The 26,710-nt window shown below is 36.6% G+C and overlaps 1 protein-coding gene across 1 annotated transcript in view; it reads left to right on the top strand.

Annotated features, from left to right (window-relative positions):
* LOC100029004 (zinc finger protein 420) overlaps positions 1–23,616 on the top strand; it is a 30,189-nt gene extending 6,573 nt beyond the window's left edge. Inside the window, exons 3-5 of the mRNA XM_007477695.3 lie at positions 3,458–3,584; positions 5,278–5,373; positions 7,616–23,616. Coding sequence (XP_007477757.2) covers positions 3,458–3,584; positions 5,278–5,373; positions 7,616–8,322 — 930 coding nt within the window. The 3' untranslated portion in view covers positions 8,323–23,616. The remainder of the gene's footprint in view (positions 1–3,457; positions 3,585–5,277; positions 5,374–7,615) is intronic.
* The last annotated feature ends 3,094 nt before the right edge of the window (positions 23,617–26,710 follow it).

Here is a 26,710-nt window from a genome sequence, read left to right as displayed (position 1 = left end):
TTCATCTTTTTTTAAATGTCAACATGTTTTTGTAGTGTTTGTGTATAATGTTCTATTGGCTCTACTTATTTCTCTCTGCATCAGTTAATACATATCTTCCACAACTTCTGATAATTGCTCATTTTTCCCATTTCTTACTACATCATAGTCCATTGTATTCATATGCCATTTTTTCCTAGCCATTGTTTATTGGTGGGAATTCAATTTGTTTACAGTGTTTTCCTGCCCCCAAGAGTGATGTGATGAATGTTTTTGTATTAACTCAGTTGTGGCCCTGGAATGAGGAAGGCTCTGACATCATAGTACAGTGAGTATAGCTCTTCATTTGGAGACCACTGGATCTAGTCTCCAAGTACAGATCTGACATTTTATTCCCATTTTAATCTTAAGCAAGTTTCTTTCCCTCTCTGGGCCTCACTTCCCTAATTTGTAAAATGAGAAAATTTTATTCTAATGATGATTCCAGGTCTAAATATGTGATTTGTAAAGTAATGGTGCTTTAACATCCTTTTCTGATATTAAAATTTTCTCACATAATATTATACATAGGACATGGTAATGCCCTGTACTTACCTTTTCTCTTATTGTTTCTGGGAGCTTTGAACACAATCCTCTTTATTTCAGAATTATCACAGGGGTTTTTTTTTAACCATTTTAAATTTTTTGCTCAGAAATAAAAAGGTAGATCAATGGAACAGAACAGACAAATAACAAACAGTAGCAAAAGATTATAGTAATCATATATTTGACAGAATCATAGATCTAGGATTTGAGGAGAAGAAATCACTAAATTGCCGGGATAACTAGAATCTAGTGTGGTTAGCAACTAGGTATAGACTCATATCTGAAACCATTCGCTGAGATAAGTTCAAAATGGATACATGAAGTAGACATAAAAGGAGGTACAATGGTAAATTAGAAAAACAGGGAGCTTATTGCCTATCATATTTATGGATAAGAGCAGATTGTATGAGTCAACAAGCGATGGAGAGTGAAATGTAAATGCAATTACGTTGTAAAATGTATAATTTTGAGTACATTAAATTTAAGTTTTTTACAAATCTAATAAATGCTGCCAAGATTAAAAGGAGAGCAGAAAATTAGGGGAAAAGTTTTATAGATAGCCTCTCAGATAGAGGTTCATATCTAAAATATATAGAGAACTTGGTCAAATTTATAAGAATAAGAGCCATTCCCACATTGATAAATGGGCAAAAGATATAAACAGACAATTTTCAGATGAAGACACCAAAGCCATATATTGGTATATGAAAAAATGTTCAAAATCACTACTAGTGAAAGAAATGCAAAGGAAAACAACTCTAAGGTATCACCTCAAACCCATCAGACTGGATAAAATGACAAAAGGGCAATGTGACAAATGTCAGAAGGGATGTGGAAAATCAGGGACACTGATGCAGGATCTATGAATTTATCCAAACATTTTGGAGAGTAATTTGGAATTATTCTCAGAGAGGTGTAAAACTGTATATACCCATAGGACTGACAATGCCATTTCTAGGTCTGCTTTCCAAAGAGATCAGGGAAAGAAGACAAGAATGTACACATTCCAAAATATTTATAGCAGCTTGCTTTGTGGTGGCAAAGAATTAGAAACTGGGGATACCCATCAATTGGGGAATGACTGAATAAGTTGTGGTAAATGATCGTGATGGAATAATATTACACCATAAGAAATGATGAATGACTAGTTTAAAAAAAACTTGGAAAGAAGTGCATGAGATAATGAAGAGTGAAATGAGTAGAACCAGGAGAACATCATACACAGTCCCAGAATTAATGTTGGAAAAATAAACTGAATGTCATGTCCAGAAAGTAATCAGAACTGTACAACATGGAAGACTTAATTTATATGTATATGTTGGTCTCCTGGATGATACCTTCTGTAATGCAGGGAACATGAGTAGCTGAGGTACTTGTGGGTAGGATTTATTTTTTTTGTTAATTTTATTTTATTAAGAAAAATTTTCCATGGTGACATGATTCATGTTGTTTCCCTTCCCTCCTCCCACCCCCATCCCATAGCCAATGCACAATTCCACTGAGTTTTACCTGTGTCATTGATCAAGACCTACTTCCATATTATTGATATTTGCATTAGGGTGATCTTTAGAGTCTACATCCCCAATCATATCCCCATCAAATGATGTGATCAAGCAGTTGTTTTTCTTCTGGGTTTCTGCTGTGGGTAGGATTTATTACATAGATATGAAGAAAATTGAGCTAAACATAGAGGAGTTTCCATTGCTTTCTGTATTCTATTTCTTTGTATATGGAAATGATTGTTTTATTTGGTTTTGTAAAATTTAGAATTAAAAAAACATATCTTTCATATTAGGATCACTACCATGTATTAGTTCTAAGGCAGAAGAACAGTAAGGGATTGAGAGTTGTGGTTAAATTACTTGTGCAGGGTCACACAGCTAACAAGTAACTATGCCCCAATTTAGCCCCAAGAGCTCCCATCTCCATCCTGGCTCTCAATCCACATAGATACCTGGATGTCCCCAGAGCACCTTGTTTTAGGAATCACAGTCATTGGATGATGAGAGGAAACTGCATTAATGGTGAAGAGATCAGACTGATTGGTGGAAGGAGCTAGCCATGTTTAGTCTGAGAGAGAAGACTTAGGAACACAGGATAGTTATCTTCAACTGTTTCACTGTCATTGTTTTAAATCAGCAAGTAGAAAAGGAATTAGGCAAAGTACTACTTGTACTCATAGGGCAGAGGTAGGAGCCATGGGAGCACCTCAAAAAAACTGCATTTAAAATGTCTTTTACTGAGTCTATTAATTAAGAATAAACATGAAATAAGTACCAACTAAGGGCTAAGCACTGGACTAAGTGCTGAGGATGCAAAGGAAGGGAAAGAAGCCAATGAGCTAAAGAAACTTAAAGTTTAATGGGAGGGGAAATTAAGTGCCTGCTCTGTACCAGGTGTTGTACTAGTGTTATGTAGTAAATAATCAACCGACCCCCACTCTGTATGTCTGGGGCAACAGAATGTTCCATGCAAAGTCCCAGGAACTACAGGATCCCCTGGGTATGCCAACAATCACCCACCTTTCCTGTCTGTCCAACATCGCCCACCTGTTATGCCTATCTGCTAACTGAACCAAAAGCATTCACTAAATGTTCCAGGTGTCTCCCATCAAGTAACTCAACTGTGACTGCTTTAACATTATATAAACTCCACTCTTGACTATCCTTCCCTGCAACTCACTTGCAGAGCTTCCCCTAGCATGCTAGTAATAAAGATTTCCACTTGCCTGAATTGCATTGTCTCCATGTGCTCCTTGGGGTGGTCGTCCACTCAGACCCTAACACTAGGCTACAAATAAATGAACGGAATAATCCCTGCTATCAAACAGTTGGCATTCAAACTTCATAACACAGTCATACCTGGCTAATCACAAACATTTTTGGTGCTTCAGGTCTCAATGACATTCAAGGATGTGGCTGTGGAATTCACGTCAGAGGAGTGGGGATGTTTGAAGCCATTTCAGAAAAAGTTGTACAGGGATGTGATGCTGGAGAACTATAGGAACTTGGTCTCCTTGGGTAAGAATAACTATTCCTCCACAGGCTTGATGTATACTATGCAGATTTTCAAGATTTTAACAGGTATTCTTTGACATACAAAAGTAGATACTGTTTGTCTTTTGGTAGCAAGACAGAATGCTTATGCTCCTTGTTTCCAGGAAAAAGGTTTTTGCTCAGGATGCCTGGAAACTGACTTTTGATTTGTTGTTCTCTTGAGTATATATCTTCCCTTCTCTGTTGCTTTAAATCCAAAATTTTCCATTAATTCCAGGATAAGTATCATCATACAACATATGTTTCTATTACCTAAGCATAGAGTAAGTCAAATGAAATATTTTTTCCTAAGGCCTGCTCTTAAACTCATTTCCTGTAATGTAGAATATCTTTCAGTGGTCCCTTTTTTTAAATCCTTGGGCGTCTTTCTAATATTTCTACTACTTTTCCAAAGTTTAAAACTTGAACGAATTTTGAATACTTTTACTAAGTTTTATGAATACTTTTTTTAAATATACATTTTCCTTTGTCCCTCCACATGAAAAGATTGTAAACAGTACCACAGATAGAAGTCTCATATCTAAAATATAGAGTTTTGTCAAATAAATAAGAATATGATTTATTTCCTAATAAAAACTGAATAAAAGATATGAACAGAATGTTTTTGGATGAAGAACTCAAAGACATACATAAATATTAGGGAACATGCTCCAAATAATTATTGAATAAAGAAATGCAAATTAAAATAAAACTGAGATAGTCTCACCCCTGTCAGGGTAGCTAAAATGATAAAAAGCCAAAATGGCAACTGTTGGAAGGGATATGGTAAAATGGTGACACATACACTGTTGGTGGTACTGTGAACTGGTCTAACCTTTTTTGAGAGCAATCTGTATTATGTTCACATAGTTACAAAATTCTATATACCTTTTGACCCAACAGTACCACTATTAGGTTAATTTCCTAAGGTGATCAGGGAAAAAGGAAAAGAAATATATTCCAAAATTATATGACCTCTCTTTATGGTGGCAAAGAACTGGAAACAGAAGGAATGCCCATCAGTTGGGAAATAGCTAAACAAGTTATGGCATCTGATTGTGATGGACAAGTAGTGCATCAATGAACAGATTAATTTTGGAAAAACAATGAAAGACCTATGTAAAACTATGAAGAATGAAATGTGCAGAACCAAGAGAACATTATGTAAAGCAATAGAAATACTGTTTGAGAAATTATGTTATGTCCACCCCAGAGTAGAAATAAATAAGACATTATTTTGTATGTACATATACCACTTTTTCAAATGATGCCTTCTCTACTGGGGCATCAGATATTTTCACTTCTACAAACAGTGCCCTTGGTGATATTTGAGACATTCTGTAGTCTCATTCTTCTACTATTCTATTGAGAAAATGGAGGAGTGTTTCTTTTCTTTTAAACCCTTACCTTCTGTCTTGGAATCAATGCTGTGCATTGGTTCCAAGGCAGAAGAGGAGTAAGGGCTGGGCTGTGGGAGTGAAGGGACTTGCCCAGGGTCACACAGCTGGGAAGTGTCTGAGGACAAATTTGAACCTAGGACACCCCCCTCCCCATCTCTTGGCCTGGCTCTCAATCCACTGAGCTACCCAGCTGTCCCCTTATGAGGATTTCTTTTTTCTGTTTTGTGATGGAATTCTGAGATAACTGTCCCTAACACTTTTTCATTTTCAACAAACAGGATTTACAGTTTCCAAACCAGATGTGATCTGCCGATTAGAAAGGAAGAAAGCATCTTGGATGCCAGAAGCAGATGTTCCAAGAAGCAGCTCTGCAAGTGAGTACCTAAAAACCAAGCAGAGGAGTCATTGCAAAATATAGCTCCACTGGTCATTTTAAGTCAAAGGTCCTGCAAATGTTGAATAGGGTGGCCTTATTAAAGTTTTTCAGGCTTTGTTGAGAAAAGCTGAGACTTTAAAACTTCATTTTTTAATTCAAGAAGTTAGGTTTTTATGCATTTTTTATTCACATATACCTCCATTCTCAAATCTGTTGCCTCAGTATGGGGTAGGTGTTAATTTTCTGCTCATTGAAGATAATCTCATCCTAAGCAAACTTTCTCTTGCTTCCCTTGCATAAATTCTTTTTCTTTTTTAAAATGAACTCGTGACTTAAAATGTTAATATACACTTTTGGCTTTTGAATCTACTTCGGTCATTTTCTTCTGGGTTATCTGTTGATCTCCTGTTGTTACTATTTAAAATATTTAATCATAATTTAATTCTTCTTTCTTCAGTCTTATTTTTTTTTTGTCATCCTACCCTTTATATCTTGAAATTGTCTTTAAAAAGACTTTATAATATCATTGGACCTAAAGGTTTTCATTATTTTTACTGTTTCATAAAAAGCTGTTGACAATATTTTTGAAAGAGGTCTTTACCTGCTTTCAATAAACTTTTGAGTATATAACAGTATGTAAAAGTAATCTAACAGTGAGTCAAAGGGTATGAACAATTTTATAAATCTAGCTGAAATTGCTCTGCTGCTTTTCAATAAAATGGTAACAGCAGCTTAAAAAGTACCTTTTTCAGATTGACTCTCAAAATTTATTGTCATCATAAGTATCTTTGTTAATCTGTTAGCTATTTGGTGATGCCTCCTAATTGTTTTCATTTATACTTCTTTGATTACCAACATTTGTGCAATTTTTAGGTAAGTATAATTTCTCTTGTCAGAGAGACTTGTTTTACTCTTAAAATTTTGGATCAATTCCTTACAAAATAGATATGTTCAATTTTTAATAGGTATTTGTGGTGATAGTTATCTGCTATGAGCCTCTTTCCTCATATTTCTTTTTTATTGTGTTTATTTCATCTCTTTCCTGTTCTAAATTCATCAATTTTCCTTTTTCTTTTGTTTTTTCTTCCTATTTATTCATTAGATATTAAGGATATATTTACAAGTTCTCAAAGTCATCTGCTTTCTATAGCATTTCATTTCCTTTTGGTAATCCAAAGGCAAACCATTTATTATAGAAAGTAAAGTCTTATCTCTCTAGGTGATTCTATCTCAGGTCATTTTATTTTTTTATTTTACTTTTGAGTTTCCATACTTTTGCATAAGATAAATTGTGATCATTAGTGAAAGGCAAGTAAGACAGGCCTTCTCAAGTGGGAAGTGTAAAAATTATACTTGGCTATCTCCTGATTGTAACAATGAAGATACTTAGTTCTTCCTTTATTGTGAAGATTAAATTGTAATCCGGTATCTATTTTTAGATTTTAATCCTCAAAGGATTAACTCAGTATTTAAAGTAGGTCTACCCATTTTAACCAAAAAAGGTGTTAACTAACACAAAAAAGGTGTTAAGTAACCACAAAAAGTGTTAATTAGCTACAAAATGTATGAACATCCATTTCCTACATTGAGTGGACAGTCCTGGAGAGGGATGTCTGCTGTGATTGGTAGACATAAAATTTAGTGGAGATGACACAAGAGGGAAAGGTCTTTAAATAGAGGAAATGGAAGCACACAAGAATGAATCAAGAGATCTTCAGTCACTTAGAGTTGGACTGAATAGAACAGTCACTCGGAATTGGAGTGAACTGAGACACTTGAGGAGAGACTGGAAGACAGACACTCAGAATGCTTTCATTTTTAGATGGCCACCCTGGTGAGTGAAAAGCTGACTTAGTTCCTTGCCCTTTCTGGAGGTGTGATCCTCCGAGGAAAGACCATCGTCTTGAGACTTCTTTCCCCTGTCTGAAGCTGAGAATTTCTACCTGGCTCAGAAGAAGCCAGAGCTCTTTTTTTCTCTCTCTCTCTCCACTTTTCTCTCTTCCTTAATATCTTCTCTCTATTGTAAAATAAACCACCATAAATTCCATTCTACTTTAGTAATTCATTTTGGGATTTTGAAATTAAATCCCTGGTGACCACCAATTACATATATTCAAGTCCAACCACAATAAAATTTAACAGAATACAAGAGAATAGCTCTAAAACCTCTGGGCCAACTGAAAACTTGTGAGAAAGGAAAGAAAAGACAGGGTTCATCACCTCTTAATTCTTTCTTTCAGAGATCAAAGGACTAATTGAAGATGATCTTTATGAATGTAGTGAATGTGGGAAGGCCTTCAGAAAAAAGAGAGAACTCACTGTGCATAAAAAAATCCATGCTGGAAAATGTCTTTATGAATGTAAGGAGTGTAAGAAGACTTATCGCTTCATCTCAGCTCTCAAGCGACATCAAAATATTCATACTAAAGAGAAACCTTATGAATGTAGTAAATGTGGGAAGGCCTTTGGGGTGGAGTCATATCTTACTAAGCACTGGAGAATTCATACTAGAGAGAAATATCATGAATGTAAAAAATGTGGAATAGCCTTCACAAATAAGACACAGTTTACTTTGCATCAAAGAATTCATGATGGAAAGATTGTTCATAAATGTAAAGAGTGTAAGACGACTTTCCTCTATATCTCAGATCTCAAGCGCCATCAAAATATTCATACTGGAGAGAAACCTTATGAATGTAGTAAATGTGGGAAGGCTTTTAGGACAAAGGGACATCTGGCTGAGCATCAGAGAATTCACACTGGAGAGAAACCTTATGAATGTAGTAAATGTGGGAGGGCCTTTCTGATGAAGTCATATCTTACAAAGCATCAGAGGACTCATACTAGAGAGAAACCTTATGAATGTGGAGAATGTGGGAAGGAATTCAGGAATAGGGCTCAATTTATTGCACATCAGAAAATTCATGCCAGGGAAAATCTCAATTAATATAGTGAATGTGGGAAGGGCTTTGGGAGAAAATCATATCTTACCAAACATGAGAGAATTCATACTGGGGAGAGGCCTTATTAATGTACTGAATGTGGGAAGACCTTCATATTGAAGATACATCCCTTTTTTTTTAAACTTTTTAAAATTTATTTTTAATTAAATTTTATTTTAAAATATTTTTCCATGTTTACATAATTCATTTTCTTTTGTAAGAATTTAAAATTTAGGATTTATGCTAATATGAAAGTTCTAAAGTAATATTGTAGTTACCAGTTTAAAAAATCAACTCAAGTCACAAGTCTGTTAGCTGCTCTTAACAATTTCGTTTGATAGAGATTATAGTAAAAGAGAGAAATTTTAAGAAGGAAATAGAAAGTATTGCCTAGCTAAGGACCCTATAATTTCTGTACAGCTCACCATCCAGCAAGGGCTCTCAAGTCATGATCTCCACATTGTATAAATGGAGATTTTGAACGCTAGACTTAATTCCCCAGAAGTCCTTGGTATTTTCCAGAATTCCCTATAATATCTCCTGAGGCTCCAAGTTGGCAAGATAACTTTATTTGTATTTAACTGGCAATAATGCTGCCCACGCGGTCTCTCTTCCTTTTCAATGATGCAGCAAGTATGGTGGTAAGGTGGGAATGGCTGAAATGGCTAACCAGCCATGGGCATGTTGTAGTTTTTATTTTGTATCTTCTTGATTCCTTTATTTCTAATGATCCTTAATAAATGTCATGAAATATAACATTTTTGTTATTAGAGATATAATTCAATTTTTACAGTTTTTGGCGACCAGAAGGGACAAGAATTACTCTCAAAAGAAATTTTTTTAAGATAGCCTAGATAATTTTTTTAAGCCACGTTTCTCCTGCCAAGGCTTTTTGCCAACCCCACCTACCCATCCACCCTTGCAAAGCCATTTCTCCTGATTCAGCTCACTCCTGCCTCCAGCCATCCACTCCTTACCTTCTTGACCCAGATCGCTCACCTGGCCCAGCTCCAGCCTCAGGCTCCAGCAACTCTACTCCTGATCTCCGGGCTCCAAGTCAGATTGCTCATCCAACCCCAGGACCCAGGCTTCTGGTAACTGGCACTGTGTCTTTGGAATCACAATCCAACTGATAAAAACTGGGGTGTTTTTTCCTTAGGCAACAATTAGCCTCCACATGGCAGGGAACCTCAGGGGGGACGGCGAGGAGAAGGAAGAGACTTTTCCAAGCAGGAAGTTGATTACAAGCATTGCATATTCTCTGAGAGAGTAGTGCATTGCCTATTTCAAAGGATGTTTTTTGAGTGCACTGATCCTTTTACTTATCTTACCTGAGGTTCAGGGGAGAAATTCATCTCCCTGAAACTCTTTACCATTTGTGCCTGCCCGATTTGAGATTCCTAAAATCCATGTTCTCCCTCACTATGGGAGATCCCACAGTACTGACAAAAGGAATCTCAACAAATTAAAAAAACAAAAACAAACTTTAAAGAGACTAAAGGTTATATTTTTAACTTTTCAGACTCCAATGTTTTAGAAAAGCCTCTGTATTTTTTTATTTTATTTTGCTGATTGTTTTGTTTAAGATTTAATTTTGTGGGTTTAAGTTCATATATTAATGTATTCAATACTATTCTGTTACACTGAATCATTTTAATGTACTGGGTTTTAACAACTGTTATATTCTGTTGCTTTTCCCCTATAACTATACTGAACAAATATTGAATAAGCCACTATATAAAAACATCCTTTTTTCTATTTTGACTTTGTAAATTCTCACATAGAGGATGGATGGACTTCATCAAAACTGGTTACAATTGTATAACAACCTTTAGAAAATTTAATGAGTTAAATATCTCAAATTGCTTTTAAGGGGTATCCAAAGATGAATTTTAGATTTTTTTCCCAACAACTCTGATCATTTTGCCTGCCTCTAACAGGAGATAAGGTCCATTTTGGTAGCTGAAGTGAAATGCAATTATAATCCCCACCTCCCACATTTATAAAAATTTGAATGGATTGGACATCATAGTCTCATACCAAAGGAGCTGGGAAGTTAATCCCAGGGCATGGTACCCCTGGATGGCTCCCAAAAAAGGAGCATCTCTCATTTATAACTCTTCAGCTCACTTTACCCTTTCACCAAAATGATCTCTAGATTCTTGGTGACATTTTTAGACCCAGCATCAACAGTACAGAGATTTGTTTTTTTCCAGACTCCTCTGCCACATTTTTGTAATGATGGCAGTAATAGAATTTTTAAAAAGTATCTCAGCCAAGGTTGAAATATTGCTACACCTGGAAAACTTGTGACAAATATCCATCAGTTCATAGGGTTTTTTTTTTTAATGTCACACAGCAAGTTATTTGATATATGATAGTGGGTTTTTTGCTATTGTAATTAACTTGGCTATTATGAATTTGGGACTTGGGTACTTCTTTGAATTCATTATCTACTGTGTTACTGTTTCATTCTGAAAATCATTTTGTACTCTCATATGGCTGATGTAGTGTGTCACTGATTATAAGCTACATATTTTTTTGATTTTTAAAATAATCTTTGATTTTTTTCCTTGCATGTGCAATATAGTATCTGAGTTTTATTTTTTCTTTCCTTTTTTTATTTGAAGCACGTCACCAGTATTGAGAAGATTTTCTTTAACATTTTTGATTTTGCAGTAACATGAGTCTAAAATGTAGTTGCTATAATGTCAATATATACCCAAAAGCCTTTAGACTATAAAAAAGGATGCCAATAATTGGTTTAAAAAATTATGGGACTTTGCTTAATGATTCTGTCTGATTCCAGGACAAGAGAATAGAAAAAGAGCTATTGCACAGGCCAAAGAAGCACAAAGCTAAACTGCATAGTGCCAATCCAGCACAAGGTCAAAGAGACCAACCAGTCCCGATGGGGTTGATGAATGTTTTGAGCCATGGCAAGAGGACTTGAACATGTTTGGGGTTTGAGGTTGCAGCTATTTAACATGTGTTAAAGGCAGGTCTTCCTTGTCCCACATTCTACCAAGTACCTCAAATTTGGCTCCTACGTGGCTCCTAAAAAAATCTAGTTCCTATTCTGTCATTCATAATGTGGCAACTTTCTGGAGTCCTGGCTACTGATTGTGTAAATGCTTAATTGCTTATATCATTTTAATTGGGCCCTGATTCAAAGACCTATTATAGATTTTTTTCCTTTACTTAGAATTTTTACACATAAGACTTTGATAGTCTATATTTCATCCAGAAATTATCTTTTTTTATTTGGAATTTTTTTGATGTTTTTTATTTCTCTTGCCAATTGATTCACATACCTCATAACTCAGCCATGCATTCCTAAGTGATCCCTGTGTTTTTCAATCACCATCTTCAGGGGGGAAATGTATAATTACTATTATTTTAAATTGCAAAGTTTAAATTCCTTTTGAGAGTAATTTTAGGTTAAGAAACATGCTGCCTCTCCGAATCCAGAAAGTGAATTGTTTGGAGAAGACACCATGAAGATGCCTCCACAGACCACATGCTGCACCAGAAGATCCAGAGTGAACTTTGGTATGTGGTGATTTGAACTGTATGAGGTTTGTGACATGGAAATAACTTTAAAAGACTGATATATATTAATTTAAGGTCGCCAAGGAATTCAGCTATGTAATTCCTAAATGAAAACTCAAGGCAGCAGTCAAACTTTTATGGAGTTTTTAATTACAAACAGGAGGACTGAAAGGTATTAGAGAGAGAGAGAGAGAGAGAGAGAGAGAGAGAGAGAGAGAGAGAGAGAGAGAGAGAGAGAGAGAGAGAGAGAGAGAGAGAGAGAGAGGAGAGAAGGGAATAGGGCTTAAATATCCCCTCTGTTTAGGCTGGGCCAAAGGCCCAAGCCCTTAGATAGCTGAGGCAAAGAAAAGAGATCAGTCCCTATCACTCACATGACCAAAATGGAGAAACAGTCTCAGGGGCCTCCACTCCAAGCACCAGGCTCCAACAACCACACTCTCCCTCCATACAGGAAGTCCCAGCCTCCTCAGCTATCCTCTACCTCACTTCCTCTGTCTCACCTGTGCTAATGGTGGCTCTAGCTTAACCCAGGACCTCCCAGAGGTCTGCCCCACTTTGCACATGTCTGTTGAAGGTCATATTCTCAAATAATTAAATCTTGATCTTTGCTGCAGCCCTTCCTAAATCCTGTTACTCTGAGAAGGGTGGAGATTGTAAGTTCCAAGACCTGGTTCTGTCACTCCAAGTATTTCTATTGTATCAATTCTAAAATCAATCATGACTCAAAGAACTTCCTGTTCTATGCTAAAGTATAGGTCAAAGCCCTTTCCATTGTTTAGCAAAAGGTTTCTGTCCTAAAGTAGTCTTAAGTAGGGAGGAGAAGGACCCTCCCATGCCAAGGGTTTTCACATTCCAATAGAGTTCTTACTATCAATAGGAAATTTTTCAAGTATGAAATTTCCCAATGGGGAAATTTCCAACATTCATAAGTCTAAGAAATTTTAAGGTTTACAGGTTTGGATGCATTTCTTTTGTATGTATATTCTTATGCCAAAGGGGACTGCTCCCTAACAGGCTTTTTGTCAATGCACTTAGCAATTATTGGTTTTGTTCTCTTTTCCTCTTAGCCTCAAATTGTTGTAATTTCAGACCTGGAATGCTTCCAAGTCCCACTGGAGAGACTAGAATTCCATGGGTCTTAGGGAGGAATGTATGAATGGAGATTTTGAACCCTAGACTTCATTCCCCAGAAGTCCTTGGCATTTCCTAGAATTCCCTATAATCGTTCCTGAGGCTCCACATTAGTGAGATCATGTTATTGGTATTTAACTGGCAATAACACCGCCCATGTGTTCTCTCTTCCTTTGCAATGATGCAGCAAGTATGGTGGTAAGGTGGGGATGGCTGAAATGGCTAACCAGCCATGGGCACATGTTTTTTTTTTTTAATTTTGTATCATCTTTATTCCTTGATTTCTAATGGTCCTTAAAAAAACTCACAAAATATAATAGTTTTATTATTAGAGGTATAATTTAATTTTTACAATGTGGAGTCATGATAGTCTCTTAAGCCAGGAGTCTCGGTGGTATAAAGGATAATTTTAATTTTGTGACTTGAAATCTAAATAATTGGTTGCCAGGGAAAATTCCCAAATAATAAAATACTCAAGTCAACTGGGAAATATGGTGATTTTAATTAATATAAAGAGAAGGAATTAAGGAAAGGAGAGAGGAAGAGAGAGAAAAGAGTTAATTTAAACTGCTCTGGCTCAGGCTGAGCCAGGCAGTAGTTAAAGGCCTTGGCCCAAGTGGCCTCTCTGAGCCCAAGGGAAAAGGAATCAGTCTTATCACTCACCATGAGACTGTCCATCTCCAGGAAGCTGTCTGAGGGGGATCCTCCAGGCCAAATTCCAGTCCTCACTGAACTGAACTCCGAATCTAATTGCACTCTGAACTGAATTGCCTGAACTGACTTTTTTAGCCTCCTTTAAAAAATTTTCTCTTATGTCATTTCCTCTAAATTTTCACATCTACCAATCACAGTAGACACTTTTTCCAAGACTGCCTATTCTTTACTTCTCACCTTCTTTGATTAGATTTTCTCAAGGACTATCCACTCTTTAGTTCTCACCTTCTCTGGTTAGATTATATCTTCTGAAGTACTTCACACTTCTTCATTAAGCTTGCCTTTTTGTGAGTTACTTGACCTTTTTGTGATTAATTTAACCTTCGTAGGTACTTAACACCCTTTTGTATTATATCTAAAAATAGACTTAGCTTAAGTTTTAGCTTCACTATAAGGTATGAGTTAAGTACCTTCGTTGTTCATTTAGGAGTTTACAACTTTATCTTCCCCTAAAGTATGTCCAATTAGGGTGGAGTAATTTCCAAGTTCATAGTGGTGTCTTCAGTAAGGGTTCCACCAACACAACCTCCTTTAGGAAAGGAAGGCCTGACTAGAACCAATCTCTCCAGAAACCAGGAAAGAAAGGCCAGTTACTCACCCAGCAAGCCAGTGCAGAATCCAGGGAAAGAGTCTCTTCTTTCAGTCCAACAAGCCAACACAGAGTCTCCAAAGACAAACTCCAAAGGACAAGTCCCTTGGGCAGGAAGTTCAGGACTTTTATAGTCCTTTTCCACATCACTTCCTGTCCCTTTTCCACTTCATGGGAACCAATCACAGTCTTTTAATTTGCCTAGCACTGCATAAGGGTGGGGCAGTAGCCTTTGGGATTGTCACCCACTTTAGCAAGTGACTCGCAAACTCTCTTAGTGTCAAGTAGGGGTACTTTAAGTTCTTTGATTTGGTTAGCTAAAAATAGACAAGGGGAGAGTTAATCCTGTCTTCACACTTTGGCTCCCCCCACCTCCAAGAGCCAACAAGCAATTCCATGGGGTTGTACAAATGCTATCACTTGATACCTGTTTCCATATCATTCATTTTTTTCTATAGTGTGATCTTTTCAAGCCTAAATCCCAAATCATATACCCATAAATACATGTGATAAGTGATATCATATGTTTTGCTTTTGCATTTCTACTCCCATTGATCTTTCAATGTGGTTAGCATTCTTTCCCATAAGTCCTTCAGGAGTGTCCTGGCTTGTTGCATTGCTACCAGTAGTAAAGTCTGTTACATTGGATTGTTCCACAATGTTTCACTTTTTGTGTAAAATGTTCTCCTGCTTCTGCTCATTTCACTTTGCATCAGTTCATTGAGGTTCTCCCAGTTCACATGGAATTCCTCCAAATCATCATTCCTTACAGCACAGTAGTGTCCCATCACTATCATATACCACAATTTGTTCAGCCATTCTCCAATTGAGGGATACCCCTTCATTTTTTAATTTTTTGCCACCACAAAGAATATGGCTATGAATATTTTTGTACAAATATTTTCCTTATTATCTCTTTGGGGTACAAATTTAGCAGTGGTATTGCTGGATCAAAGGGTATGCATTCTTTTCAAACCCTTTGCACGTAATTCCAAATTGTCTTCCAGAATGTCTGGATTAAGTTAGAACTCCACCAATAATGCATTAGTGTCCCAATTTTGCCACAACTCCTCCAACATTTATTACTTTTCTTTACTGTCATATTGGCCAGTCTGTTGGTGTGAGTCAGTACCTCAGCATTGTTTTGATTTGTATTTATCTAATTATGAGAAATTTAGATTGCTTTTTCATGTGCTTATTGATAGTTTTGATTTCTTTATCTGAAAACTGCCTATTCGTGTCCCTTGACCATTTGTCAATTGGAAAATGACTTGATTTTTTTTTGTACAATTGACTTAGCTCCTTATAAATTTAAGAAATTAGACCTTTTTCAGAGGTTTCTGATATAAAAATTTTTCCCCAATTTGTTGCTTCCCTTCTAATTTTGGCTGCATTTGGTTTTGTTTGTACAGAAAATCTTTAATTTAATATAGTCAGAATTATTCATTTTATATTGTGTAGTATTCTATGCCTCCTGCTTGGTCTTAAATTCCTTCCTTTCCCATAGATCTGACAGGTATACTATTCTATGTTCACCTAATTTGTTTATGATTTCTCTCTATATTTAAGACATTTAACCATTCTGAATTAATCTTGGTGTAGGGTGTAAGATGTTGATCTAGACAATATTTCTCCCATACTATTTTCTAATTCTCCCAGCAGTTTTTGTCAAATAGGGGTTCTTGTCCCAAAATCTGGTATCTTTGGGTTTAACAAATACTGTCTCTCAATTTTTATTTACCCCAAGACTATTCCATTGATCCACCTTTCTGTCTCTAAGCCAGTACCATATAGTTTTGATGATCACTCCATTATGGTATAGTTTGAGAACTGGTTTGAAGATGAATTTTACTCAACATCAAATAATTAATTAAGGAAAGAATCCTTAAAAGTATAGTGCATGTGGGAAGGCATTTAGACTGAGGACACTATCCTGGAGAGATTCCTCTGGAAATTCATGTAAGTAATGTGAGATTGATGTGGGCATTGTACCCCCAGAAGCTCAGGCAATCTATTATCAGTAAAATTCCTTTGCTCCCATACATCCTCATGACTCCTAACCTAAAACATCTAATGACCCCTATAGGACACTGAGATGATTGTCCTCCTTTTATCCTTCTTTAGATTTAAGATGGACAGCTTTTCAGAGGTCTCAATTATTTCTTTTTTTATTATTGACTTTTTTTCATCCTGATGAATTTTCTCATTATTTTTCCTACCTGCACAATGTAATTCTTTGGTAGTTTGGTTGGTATGACAAGAAATAAGTAGATTAATTTAATATTTTTAATTTAATTCTAAGTTTAGTATTAGATTTAATTTAGTTGTAATCATAATTTTATTATATTTGTTTGGCTCACTTAACAATTAATACTTCACATGCTTAGATCTAATTTTTATTTATGTGAAGAGTAATTTTAAATTTTATTCTTGACATATTTTAACAGGTAGACTCCAAATATTTTAGATTGTCTTTTTGTAGTTCTTTTATGTAGAACTATCTCTTCCTACAGTTTTGTTGGTATAGAAAGGCTGATGATTTATGTGGGTTTATTTTATATGCTACAATTTTGCTAAAGTTGTTCACTGTTTCAATTAGTTTTTTTAGTTGATCCTCTAGAGTTCTCTACTATACCATCATATCATCTATAAAGAGTGATAGCTTATGACCTTTGTTATATATTATAGTCTTGCAAATATTTTATTTAAAACTTTTGCCTCAATTATGGAAAATTAGTATGTAGGTGGGGTTTTTTCTGTTTTTCTTGTTTTAAGTATCTAACACCATATGTGTGTTATGAAAGGAATTTAATTGAACCCCTTTTTCCCACTATTTTGTTAAACAATTTAATGTAGTATAGGAATTCATTTTTCTATAAAAATTCAATGGAGTTCACTTATAAATCCTTTTGGCCCTGTTTTTTTTTTCCTAAGAAAACTCATTTATGGCTAATTCAGTTTCTTTTTTGTAGATATTCACCTATCTCATTGAGATTGTCAATTTTATTGTCCTGAGGTTGGGCAAAATAGCTCCTAATATATATTTTTAAATTTCATCTTCTTTTGGGATTATCTCAACATGATAGACTTGCTCTCTGTAATAGTTAAAAATAAATTATAAAGCAGTTAGTAGGTTTATTACATCAAAGTAGTGATAGTAAAGAGAGGGAAATAAGCTCAGCACTGATGGGGGAGTGGGGAGAGAGAGAGAGACAGAGACAGAGAGACAGAGAAAGAGAACGAGAGAGAGAGAGAAAGAGAGAGAGAGAGAGCAGTCCCTTGGTCTCACCTTATAAGCAGTTTTCCCCATCCACTAGCTCTCTAACATCACTTCTCAGGAACCAATCATAGTTCCTTAATTTGCCCTGTGGAATCAGTTTCCTGTCTCACTCTCAACTTCCTTTCTCTGAAGGTTTGTCTGTACTTGCACATCTAAATGGTAAAGGATCTTCAGGTTCCTGATTGATGACGTCAAACAAAGCAACATAATAGGGAGGGGAGTTTCTTTTCCACATCTCTAAGTATATCAATAATTGCCTTAATGATGACGTTCTTAGGGGTTATATATGTCATCTTGCTTTAGCAAATGTAAACAGTATAACTGTTAAATCCCTTGGTATATTTCTCACTCATGGTACCTTTTTGCTTCTCTTGAGATGTGTGTTTGAATGTCAAATTTTTTGTTGAGTTTTGGTCATTCCAACAAGAGTGCTTTAAAGTCTTCTAATTCATTAAACATCCATTTTGCTCCCTTAAGAATTATATTTGATGAGTAAGTTATTCTTAATAATCTCCTGTATCAAGTTGTTTGTTCTCTTTTTATAATTTTCTTGCATCTTATTTCTTTCCCCAGTTTTCCCTCTACCATGTTTCATAATTTTTTATCTTTTCAGGACCTCCAAATTAACCACTTTCTAATGCCTCTCATTTTTCTGAGTTGCCCTGTCCTAGCAGCCCAGGACTCAAACAAAACTATTGAGCATATCTCACCCAATCAAGATGTGAGATGAGCTTGGCTCAGGATGAACTCTGCTACTGTCAATCTGTTACTATCAAAACCACAGACCAGAACCATGGGTCAACTCAGACCAGCCATGTCATCTCTGAGTAATGGAAAACACTTGCAAGAATCACTTCCCAGCCAACAGGGCTATCATCGATAGATTTTCAATTGCCAAAACAAAACTGACTGTCCCTATCTTTGATGAATTCCTCTCAGATTCTGTCTTGTCACTAAGCAAACTTTACCATTGTTACAGCTATACCTTCTTTGTCTAGTCACAAGTATATGTATCAAAGCTCAACCGTGGCATTTTGGGCTAGACTTGAGTGAGAATCTCCTTTTCATACCATGACTTGCCCTTACTCTTCATTAGAATAAAACTTTGGTTAATTTTAAGCATCTGATGGGTTATTGAACTTGTTCTGTAATTCCATTTGAATGGGTGTCCTACAGTTAATGGTGTCTGAAGTAGGAATTGAAGTTTAGCAAAGGAATCCTACCACCTGGGGTTGGACTCATTGTATAACAGATGTCTATTGTATCTCACATAACTTGTGCCCCCGTGACTAGGTGCATGGCTTCTCTCCTGTTTCTGAGCTTCTATTTCAGACAAGCTCTCCCTATTTCTCTTGAAGGTTAAATATTTAGAGTGCCATGACTACAGGGTGGACCTCCTAGCCCTGACTCTTCAATTTGGAAGTCTTTTTGACTTTTAATAAAGCTTTTTGGGTTTTGATGAAGTCTTTTGACCTTTAGAAACAGCATTTTTGGGGATTTCCTTTTTGGCTACTGTGTGGGAAATATTGGAACTATATATTCAGTCTATGGATCAGATACTTGCAAGTTTCTTGGTAATTGTCAAAATCTAAATAAAATCCCCATCATTGCTGGCCAGCATAATGTACATATGGCCAGGACAAAATTAATTTCTTAAGAAAATTAGATAAGTCGGGAAAGAATATCAAACCATTCAAATGGGTTGCCTTTAACAAATGGTAATTAAAAAAAAACTAAAAGAAAAGTCAAAGCAATCTTCATTCAGTTAAAAGAATGCTTAAGTATAATGAAAGTAGAAAGTCAGAGGGTTGAGGACTACCTTCATTCCTTGCAGTCAGACTTAATTCTGGAACTAGTTTAGTTCCATTAACTTTCTTGGCAGAGCCAGCCATGTCAAGAGAAGACCCTGGCCCCTCACTGAAAGCCTTATAGAAAAAAAACTCCCCAGTATTTTCCAGTTAATCTTTTACCAGTGGGGCTTTTTTCATAAATGACTGCCTCCTGAGGTCCAACTCCTGCTCTTAATCCCTAGTTCTTCTGAGCTAAAATATGATTTAGCTTTTTTTATTCTTTCCATTAAGTCTTCAAAAATCAATTGTCCTTGTTAAGGTGACCTTCACTCAGACCTGGGATGTTTTAGTTTGAGGATATGTTCCTGGTGGTTAAATTTTAATTTTATTTTGTTTTTTGAAGTTGCAACAAAAAATGGGTCCCAATATAGTGAGATACTTTCATGTTCCCCATTGGACAGATCTTTGATAACATGGACTAGGACTTCCTACAGATAGTAAAAGGAATGACTAAATACCATGCTATTAAATTATGTCACATATGACATAAATCCATAATAAATTCATCTGATAATATGTTTTTGTTAAATCTAGTTTTCTCATTATTGCAAATTCAAAAAGTCATGAATAGTAAATATGTCATAATTTGCTTTGGTTAATTTGGCTATTATGATTATAGAAAATTAAAGAAAAAAATAAATTGACTAGTCATGGAAAAATTTTAATCATAAACCCATGAACTTTTGGTTTTGCAGGGAATTTTTTAAATCAAGGTTTCTGCCTACCTCCCCCTAAAAGGGAATTCTTCCTTATGTCTTGTCTATGTTCTGGCTTATAGTTTTGTCTGTGTTTTTGTTTATGGGTCTGTCTTATCATTTTGTTTGTGTTTTTTTATCTTTGTAAAATATATAAAAATCATTGTCTTGTTTCTTTTTTAGTATTTATAGATTTTTGTTACCTTGAAAATTTTCTAAAATGGGAGATGCAGTCAACCAGGAAGACTCCTAAAAAACAGTAGCAAAAAGTTTATACCCTGGGAGAGATCAGTGAGGTTTCATACTTGAAAAGCAGCTTTCTCAGGGAGCAAAACTAGTTCTTCCACCTTGGGTTTTCAGAGGAAGATTAGTTTATTAGAAAAGAAAGAGACTATAGCCACAATCTGGATATGGTTGCAGAATGACTACCAGGCTGTCTCAGGATTGTTATAGCAATACCTGATTTGTTTAAAACCACTGCCAATATTGTTCTGGGAAAAGGGCTAAGAGTCTATCCTCCACACTGTGAAAGCCCCCTTAGCTCCCATCACACAGTATTTTCCAGTTAGCATGCTGATTTGATGTGAGGTATCTCTTCTCTCGGCCAGATATGTCTGTAACTCAGTGCAATCTCTCAAATCCTGCCACCTTTTTGCCAGAATCCCTTGATGATGGAGCTAACTCTCATAACATTTGCTCTGACTGATGCTATCCTCACCCCCAGAAAAGACTTAGCTGATGCTCCACTTCCTGATTGATAACATTCCTTATTGATTAATTGTGTGTCCTGTGGTGAGTCCAATGTCTCTGAGAGAGAGGCCGGAGAGAGGAAGTGAAGTGAAATATATAGATCATTCTTTATATCACTTCCTGCATCTCACATGCAGTGGGGGAATTGTCAGCTTACACCATTCCCACTACCTCTAAACTTTGTTAAGGGTAAAATTAGGGTTGTTGACTGAATTTATTATTTTAGTGGTCACCAGGGATTCAATTCAATCCCAATAAAATACTCAAGTCAGTTTGGGATTTTTATGGTGGTTTAATGACAATAGTAGGAAGAAATTAAGAAGGAGAGAGAGGAAGGGGTATAAGATTTCTCCAGCCTAGCCTAAGCCAAAGGAACTTCAGAGAACTCAGCCAGGAGGCCTCCTCAGAAGAGTAAATCTAGCTTGGCTTCCAGTCATGAGGTCTCCTCCAAGATGAGGGGTCTCCTAGGAGGATAGTGCTTTAGGAGGTAAAGGAAAAAAGGAATCAGCCTAACCACTCACCAGACTTGCTCAGGGAAGATGCCTCACCTAACCACGCTACAAAGCTTCTCCCAGTAACCTCGCTGCCAAACTGCAAATGCCAGACTGCCGCCAGGAGCTCCCAACCTCCCCAAGAGAGCCCAATGCCCCTGAGAGAGAGAGTCCAATGTCTCTGAGAGAGAGGCTGGAGAGAGGAAGTGAAGTGAAATATATAGATCATTCTTTACATCACTTCCTGCATCTCACATTTACCAATGGTAGCTTAAGCTTGACTTAGGACAGCCCAGGGGATCTGTCAGTTGTTTCTGATTTGTCACTTGCTAGCACATGTCGGTCATAGGCCATTCTCTTCACAGTTAATCCTTAAGTGGGGGTGTATACATTCCTGGTTGCTAGAATTCTAAAGACTAAGCAGGGTGGAGTAAATCTAAAATTCACAGCTTGTAGAATTATTAAGCTTTATCCCAGGCCACCTGGTTAAGCAGAGATGGAAATAGGTGTCAGAGCCTGGGAATTAGCAAATAGTAAATGAAATTTAACTATTTGGAAAATAAGAGGATATTCATAGTATTCTACTCCTAAGTTATGATTAGTGAAGTTTTCCTATTTGAGGGGAAAATTCTTGGATGTACAATATGCACTTGTTTTCAGTTTTGATTCTGAAGATATTTTTCTGAATTGTGATGAATCCAATAGTAAAATTGGCATGTGCTGAAATCTGAGAAATAATACTGGTAGAGATCTAAGTGTGTTCCTGGGAATAGTTTTGACAACAATCTTAGCATGAGTTAAGCCAAGATCCTCTTGACTCAGCATTCTAGTTTTTCTTGTTCTTTTCTGAAGAGGATATTTTCCTATCTGCTTAATCCTGAGTCTTGCTTTTGATACCCTCTGACTACATGATTTGCTGTCAGATATGACTTGTGCCTAGAATCAAACAGAGCCAAGAGAGTATGATATATGACATTGTTATATCTATGTCCCTCTTTTTCCTTTCATAACAAAAATTCTATATTCAAGGCAGGTGAGCAAGAGAAGTTTTGTAAGTACATTATTGAACCTATTAATTAATAGATTGACACTGGAACATCTCTGAGTTACTATAATGGTATGCAAGTATGAAAATTCTTGGAATTTTAATGTGTAGTCAAACTATATTATCAGGATAACAGTTTTGTAAAAGAAAATTAAAGAATAGAACAAAAGTATAATGTAAAAGTTTTCTAATTTAATGAAATACAATTTTTCAGAAAGCAACAGGATTAGATTTCCCTCAAAGAACTATATTTATATGTTTTTATGATTGGCTCCTAAATATATCTAGTATGGAAATTCAGGCTTTGAGTATGCTTTAGTAATACGTTCTCAAAATTGGATTTAGGATTTATCTATAAAATCATATTGGTAAATTCTAAAGAAAGTGAAATTACTTCCCCATATTTAAAGTACTTGTCTCATAATATTAAAGGACAGAAGATTTCATTTTACAAGGTCAAGCCTCAACATTTTATATGTGTCATATCAGGTATGAAGGTTTAGGTAAAAATAGAACGAGCAGGTGGTCTATAAAAACAAATTCTCTTAAATGTCAGGGTTAGAGGATCAATCACATTTTAGAGATTGTACTAAATTGTATTAGGTCTTGTTACTGGCAGATTTTGGCATATTTCAATATAAGAATCTCTACAAGTCATTTAGAATCAGAGAAACAAAGGTCCTTTTGGAACTGTCCTAAGAATGAAGCAAATACCAGAATGCCCAAGAGAAGATTTCCAAAAATCGGACATAGGACATCTGGGATTCAAAATGAGTAGATTAAATGTTGGGAATGCATTGCTAGGTGTAGTTGAGGATTACCTCCTCTTTTCTTTATTTGTATTTGCTTAAGATAAAGTTGTGGACTTGCTTGTCTTTGCTTCAGACAAAGATGAGGATTGACCTTCACCCATCCTAGGACCAAGGATGGAACAGTAAACATGAAGGATGCAGGATAACATTTATGAAAGGCAAATTGCGATTAGGTGGGCGTCTATCCCCTTGTCTGCCCCTCTTCCCCTTGTTTGTATTTGTAATAAATGAAGGATGTGGGTTAACCTTTGAACACCTGCCTATCCCTGGACCAAGGTTAGGGTTTCTGGAATGAAGAATCATAAATTCCTGTGGGTTTTGTCTAAGTAGTCTTTGCCTATAAAAGTTCTGTGTGAAGCAAATAAAATTGGCACTATTTCTCTCTTTTCATATAGTGTCCATCTCTTCTTTTGTTACTCTTCATTTTTCGTTACCCCAAACAGGATGTCACAGGACTGGCCGACCCTGTGGATGAGTCTTGTAAGCCATAGAGTCTTACAGCTAGGATATAAAGAGATGATGATAGTATCAATGATAATAACTATATTGCTTTGGCCTTTTGATTCATTATATTAATGGTAATTTTTCTTGGTTACCTTTGGGACACGTGAATCACCATTCTCAAAAGTATTTGATTGTGAGCCTTCTAAGTAGTTTGATCTGAAACCCAACTTGCTAAGAAGTAGAACCCCCATGTAGAGTGCCTTTTCCTTTAGTGGAAGGTGCCCAGGTTCTTTGGATCCCCTCCTCTTCATTGTCAGGATCCCAAAATTAATCCCTTGCTAATCACTCTCATTTTCCTGAGTTATGATGTCTCCCAAGCCCAAACTTAGGTGCTGAGCAGATCTCGGTCAGGATATGCTGGGGAGCTTGGCATAACAAAGTCCTTTGCAGTCTATCAGTCTGATACTGTCAAAACTATAAACCAGAACCACTGGTCAACGTAGAGCAGCAATGCCAGCTCTGAGTAATGGGAAACACCTGGAAGAGCCACATCCTAGCCAACATGGCTCTGTTTCTAGCTCTGTAATCACCAAAAACCAAAACAAAACAAAACAAAAACTGGATTATTCCTCTCTCTGATGCTGGACAGACTTTGTCTTGTCACTAAGCAAACTTTATCATTGTTACAGGTCTTCCTTCTTTGTTTTGTCACAAGAATATGTATCAAGGCTATATCTTAGCATTTTGAATTAGATTTGAGTAAGTCTTCTTCATCGTGCCTTGACTTGTCCTTACCCTTCAATAAAATAAAACTTTGGCTTCTTTAAAGCACCTGATGAGTACTTTGGATTATTGTTATATCCCACTTGAGTGGGTGGTCTACACTCTTCAAAAAATCTATTCCTTTCATTTTTCTAAGAATTGTTATTCTTATTTCCAGTCTACTTGTTTTCCCTTTGCTGAGGCTTTTTTAATAGCTGCTTCCATGTTGTCTTCTTCTGAGTTTGTTTGTTGAACTTTCCTCTCACTTTAGAAGCTTTTTATTGTCAAATTCTTTTTTATTTTTTTATTGTTGTTGTTTGCTCTTTTCCCCAGCCTTTCTTTACTTTAGGCTTTATGTTAGTGTTTGTTTCTACTTCATTCTTCAGAGTATAGTTGGCTATACTGCTTTCATAGCTAGTTCTGAGGGCCTGTAAGGTTTTCCTTTCTTTGGAGTTGGTGTTATACAGGGAGAGCTCTGGTGGCTGCCTTTCTGATCTGTGCTCTGATAGCAACCCTCCTCCTTCATAGCCTCAACTAAACCTCTCTATTTTGGAAATATAGCTGGAACTGTCCATTGCCAATTGGAGTGTGATCCTGTGCCCATCTGTACTAGAACAGAAGTCCCCTATAATTTCTTTCTGCCAGGTATTGTCTCCTTACTGTTCCTGTTCACTGGATACTCCTGGTACAATACCATTACCACCTCCTTCAAGGTCCACCACCTGTGCTGTTTATACCTGGTAGTTTTCCTAGCAAGCCCTGACCCTTTAATCTACAGACCTTCTTATATTCCTAGGCTGCCCAGGTTAGAAAAATGACTCATGATTTTTTTTACTATTTTGAGAAAAAAGAAAATAAATTTCCTACTAACTGAAGGCTTTCTTCTGTTTATTTTAATTTAAAAATTTTTTTCTTTTAAATCAGTTTAATTTGAAGATTCAAGGAAAATATCTTGAACACTTTCCCCATCCCTACAATGGATATTGATTCCTATGGGATGAAATTATTATTATTATTTTTTTTAAAAAAAAAAACCCTTACCTTCCGTCTTGGAGTCAATACTGTGTATTGGCTCCAAGGCAGAAGAGTGGTAAGGGCTAGGCAATGGGGGTCAAGTGACTTGCCCAGGGTCACACAGCCAGGAAGTGTCTGAGGCCGGATTTGAACCTAGGACCTCCCATCTCTAGGCTTGGCTCTCAATCCACTGAGCTACCCAGCTGCCCCCGGGATGAAATTATTTATTATACCATGCTAGTGTATGGGATAAATACTCTGTTTTTCTCAGTAAGACTTATACTCCAGTTAAGAGTCCGGGTATTCCCTTAGAATAAAACTGCCTCTGCCTTTGCATAAAACTTTCAGCTTTCCTGACTTATTTTAAAAGACCTTGAATAGTGGCTTCAGTCTGAGAACAAGGCCAGAGGCTCTCCCCAGAAGATCCTAGAAGGATGCCAGCTCTAAGGAATTAGAGATAACACCAAGACAATTTGCAGGAGAAAGAAACTGAGGGTTGTTGGGTTGTTGTTTTTTTTCTTCCTCAGATATTATGTCCCTGTTCTCTGCAAATGTAACTTCTTTACTGTCCCCAATTCAGAATCACCTGACACATTATGGGTTTTAATGAGCAGGAAGAGAGAGAGAGACACAGAGCGAGAGAGAGAGAGAGAGAGAGAGAGAGAGAGAGAGAGAGAGAGAGAGAGAGAGAGAGAGAGAGAGAGAGAGAGAGAGAGAGAGAGAGGAGGTTGGGGACACATAATATTGAAAATCACATCCTCAAGACTGTAAGCATCACAATCTACCTTTACTTGATTGGATGAGGTAATGTAGGACCAGCCCTGGAACCTATTTTCTCCCTTCCCTGACCCCCTTGCCCCTAGAGCCCCTGTAGGCAAGTTAATGAAGAACCAGTTTCCACACCCTAGAAGGTTCTAGGAACTGATAACTAATGCAACCACAGCAGTTCCTGTCACCCCCCTTGAGGAACTGATAAAGATCTCAGTCCCAGAGTTCCTGTCAAGTTCCTGTTCACTCCCGTCACCCCAGGAATTCCTGTGAACTCCCCCCCACCACTCCAGTATAAAAGAACTGCAAGCCCCAGAACCAGCGCTCGAGTCATTTTTTAGAGTGGTGAGCCCAAACTGCAGTTTGTTCAATAAACTCCCTCCTGTGTGTTACACTGTTGGTTATCATTTCATCCTTGGGAATGAAAGGGAACTAGGCCAACGAACCCTGTGTGAACCATACCAAGATAAGCACCCTTCCTAGGCCAAAGAACCCT

The sequence above is a fragment of the Monodelphis domestica genome, chromosome 1 (assembly GCF_027887165.1).
Source record: "Monodelphis domestica isolate mMonDom1 chromosome 1, mMonDom1.pri, whole genome shotgun sequence".
Classification (NCBI taxonomy): Eukaryota; Metazoa; Chordata; class Mammalia; order Didelphimorphia; family Didelphidae; genus Monodelphis; species Monodelphis domestica.
Note: the sequence above shows the minus strand (reverse complement) of the source record. Positions and strands in the feature narration are given on the sequence as shown.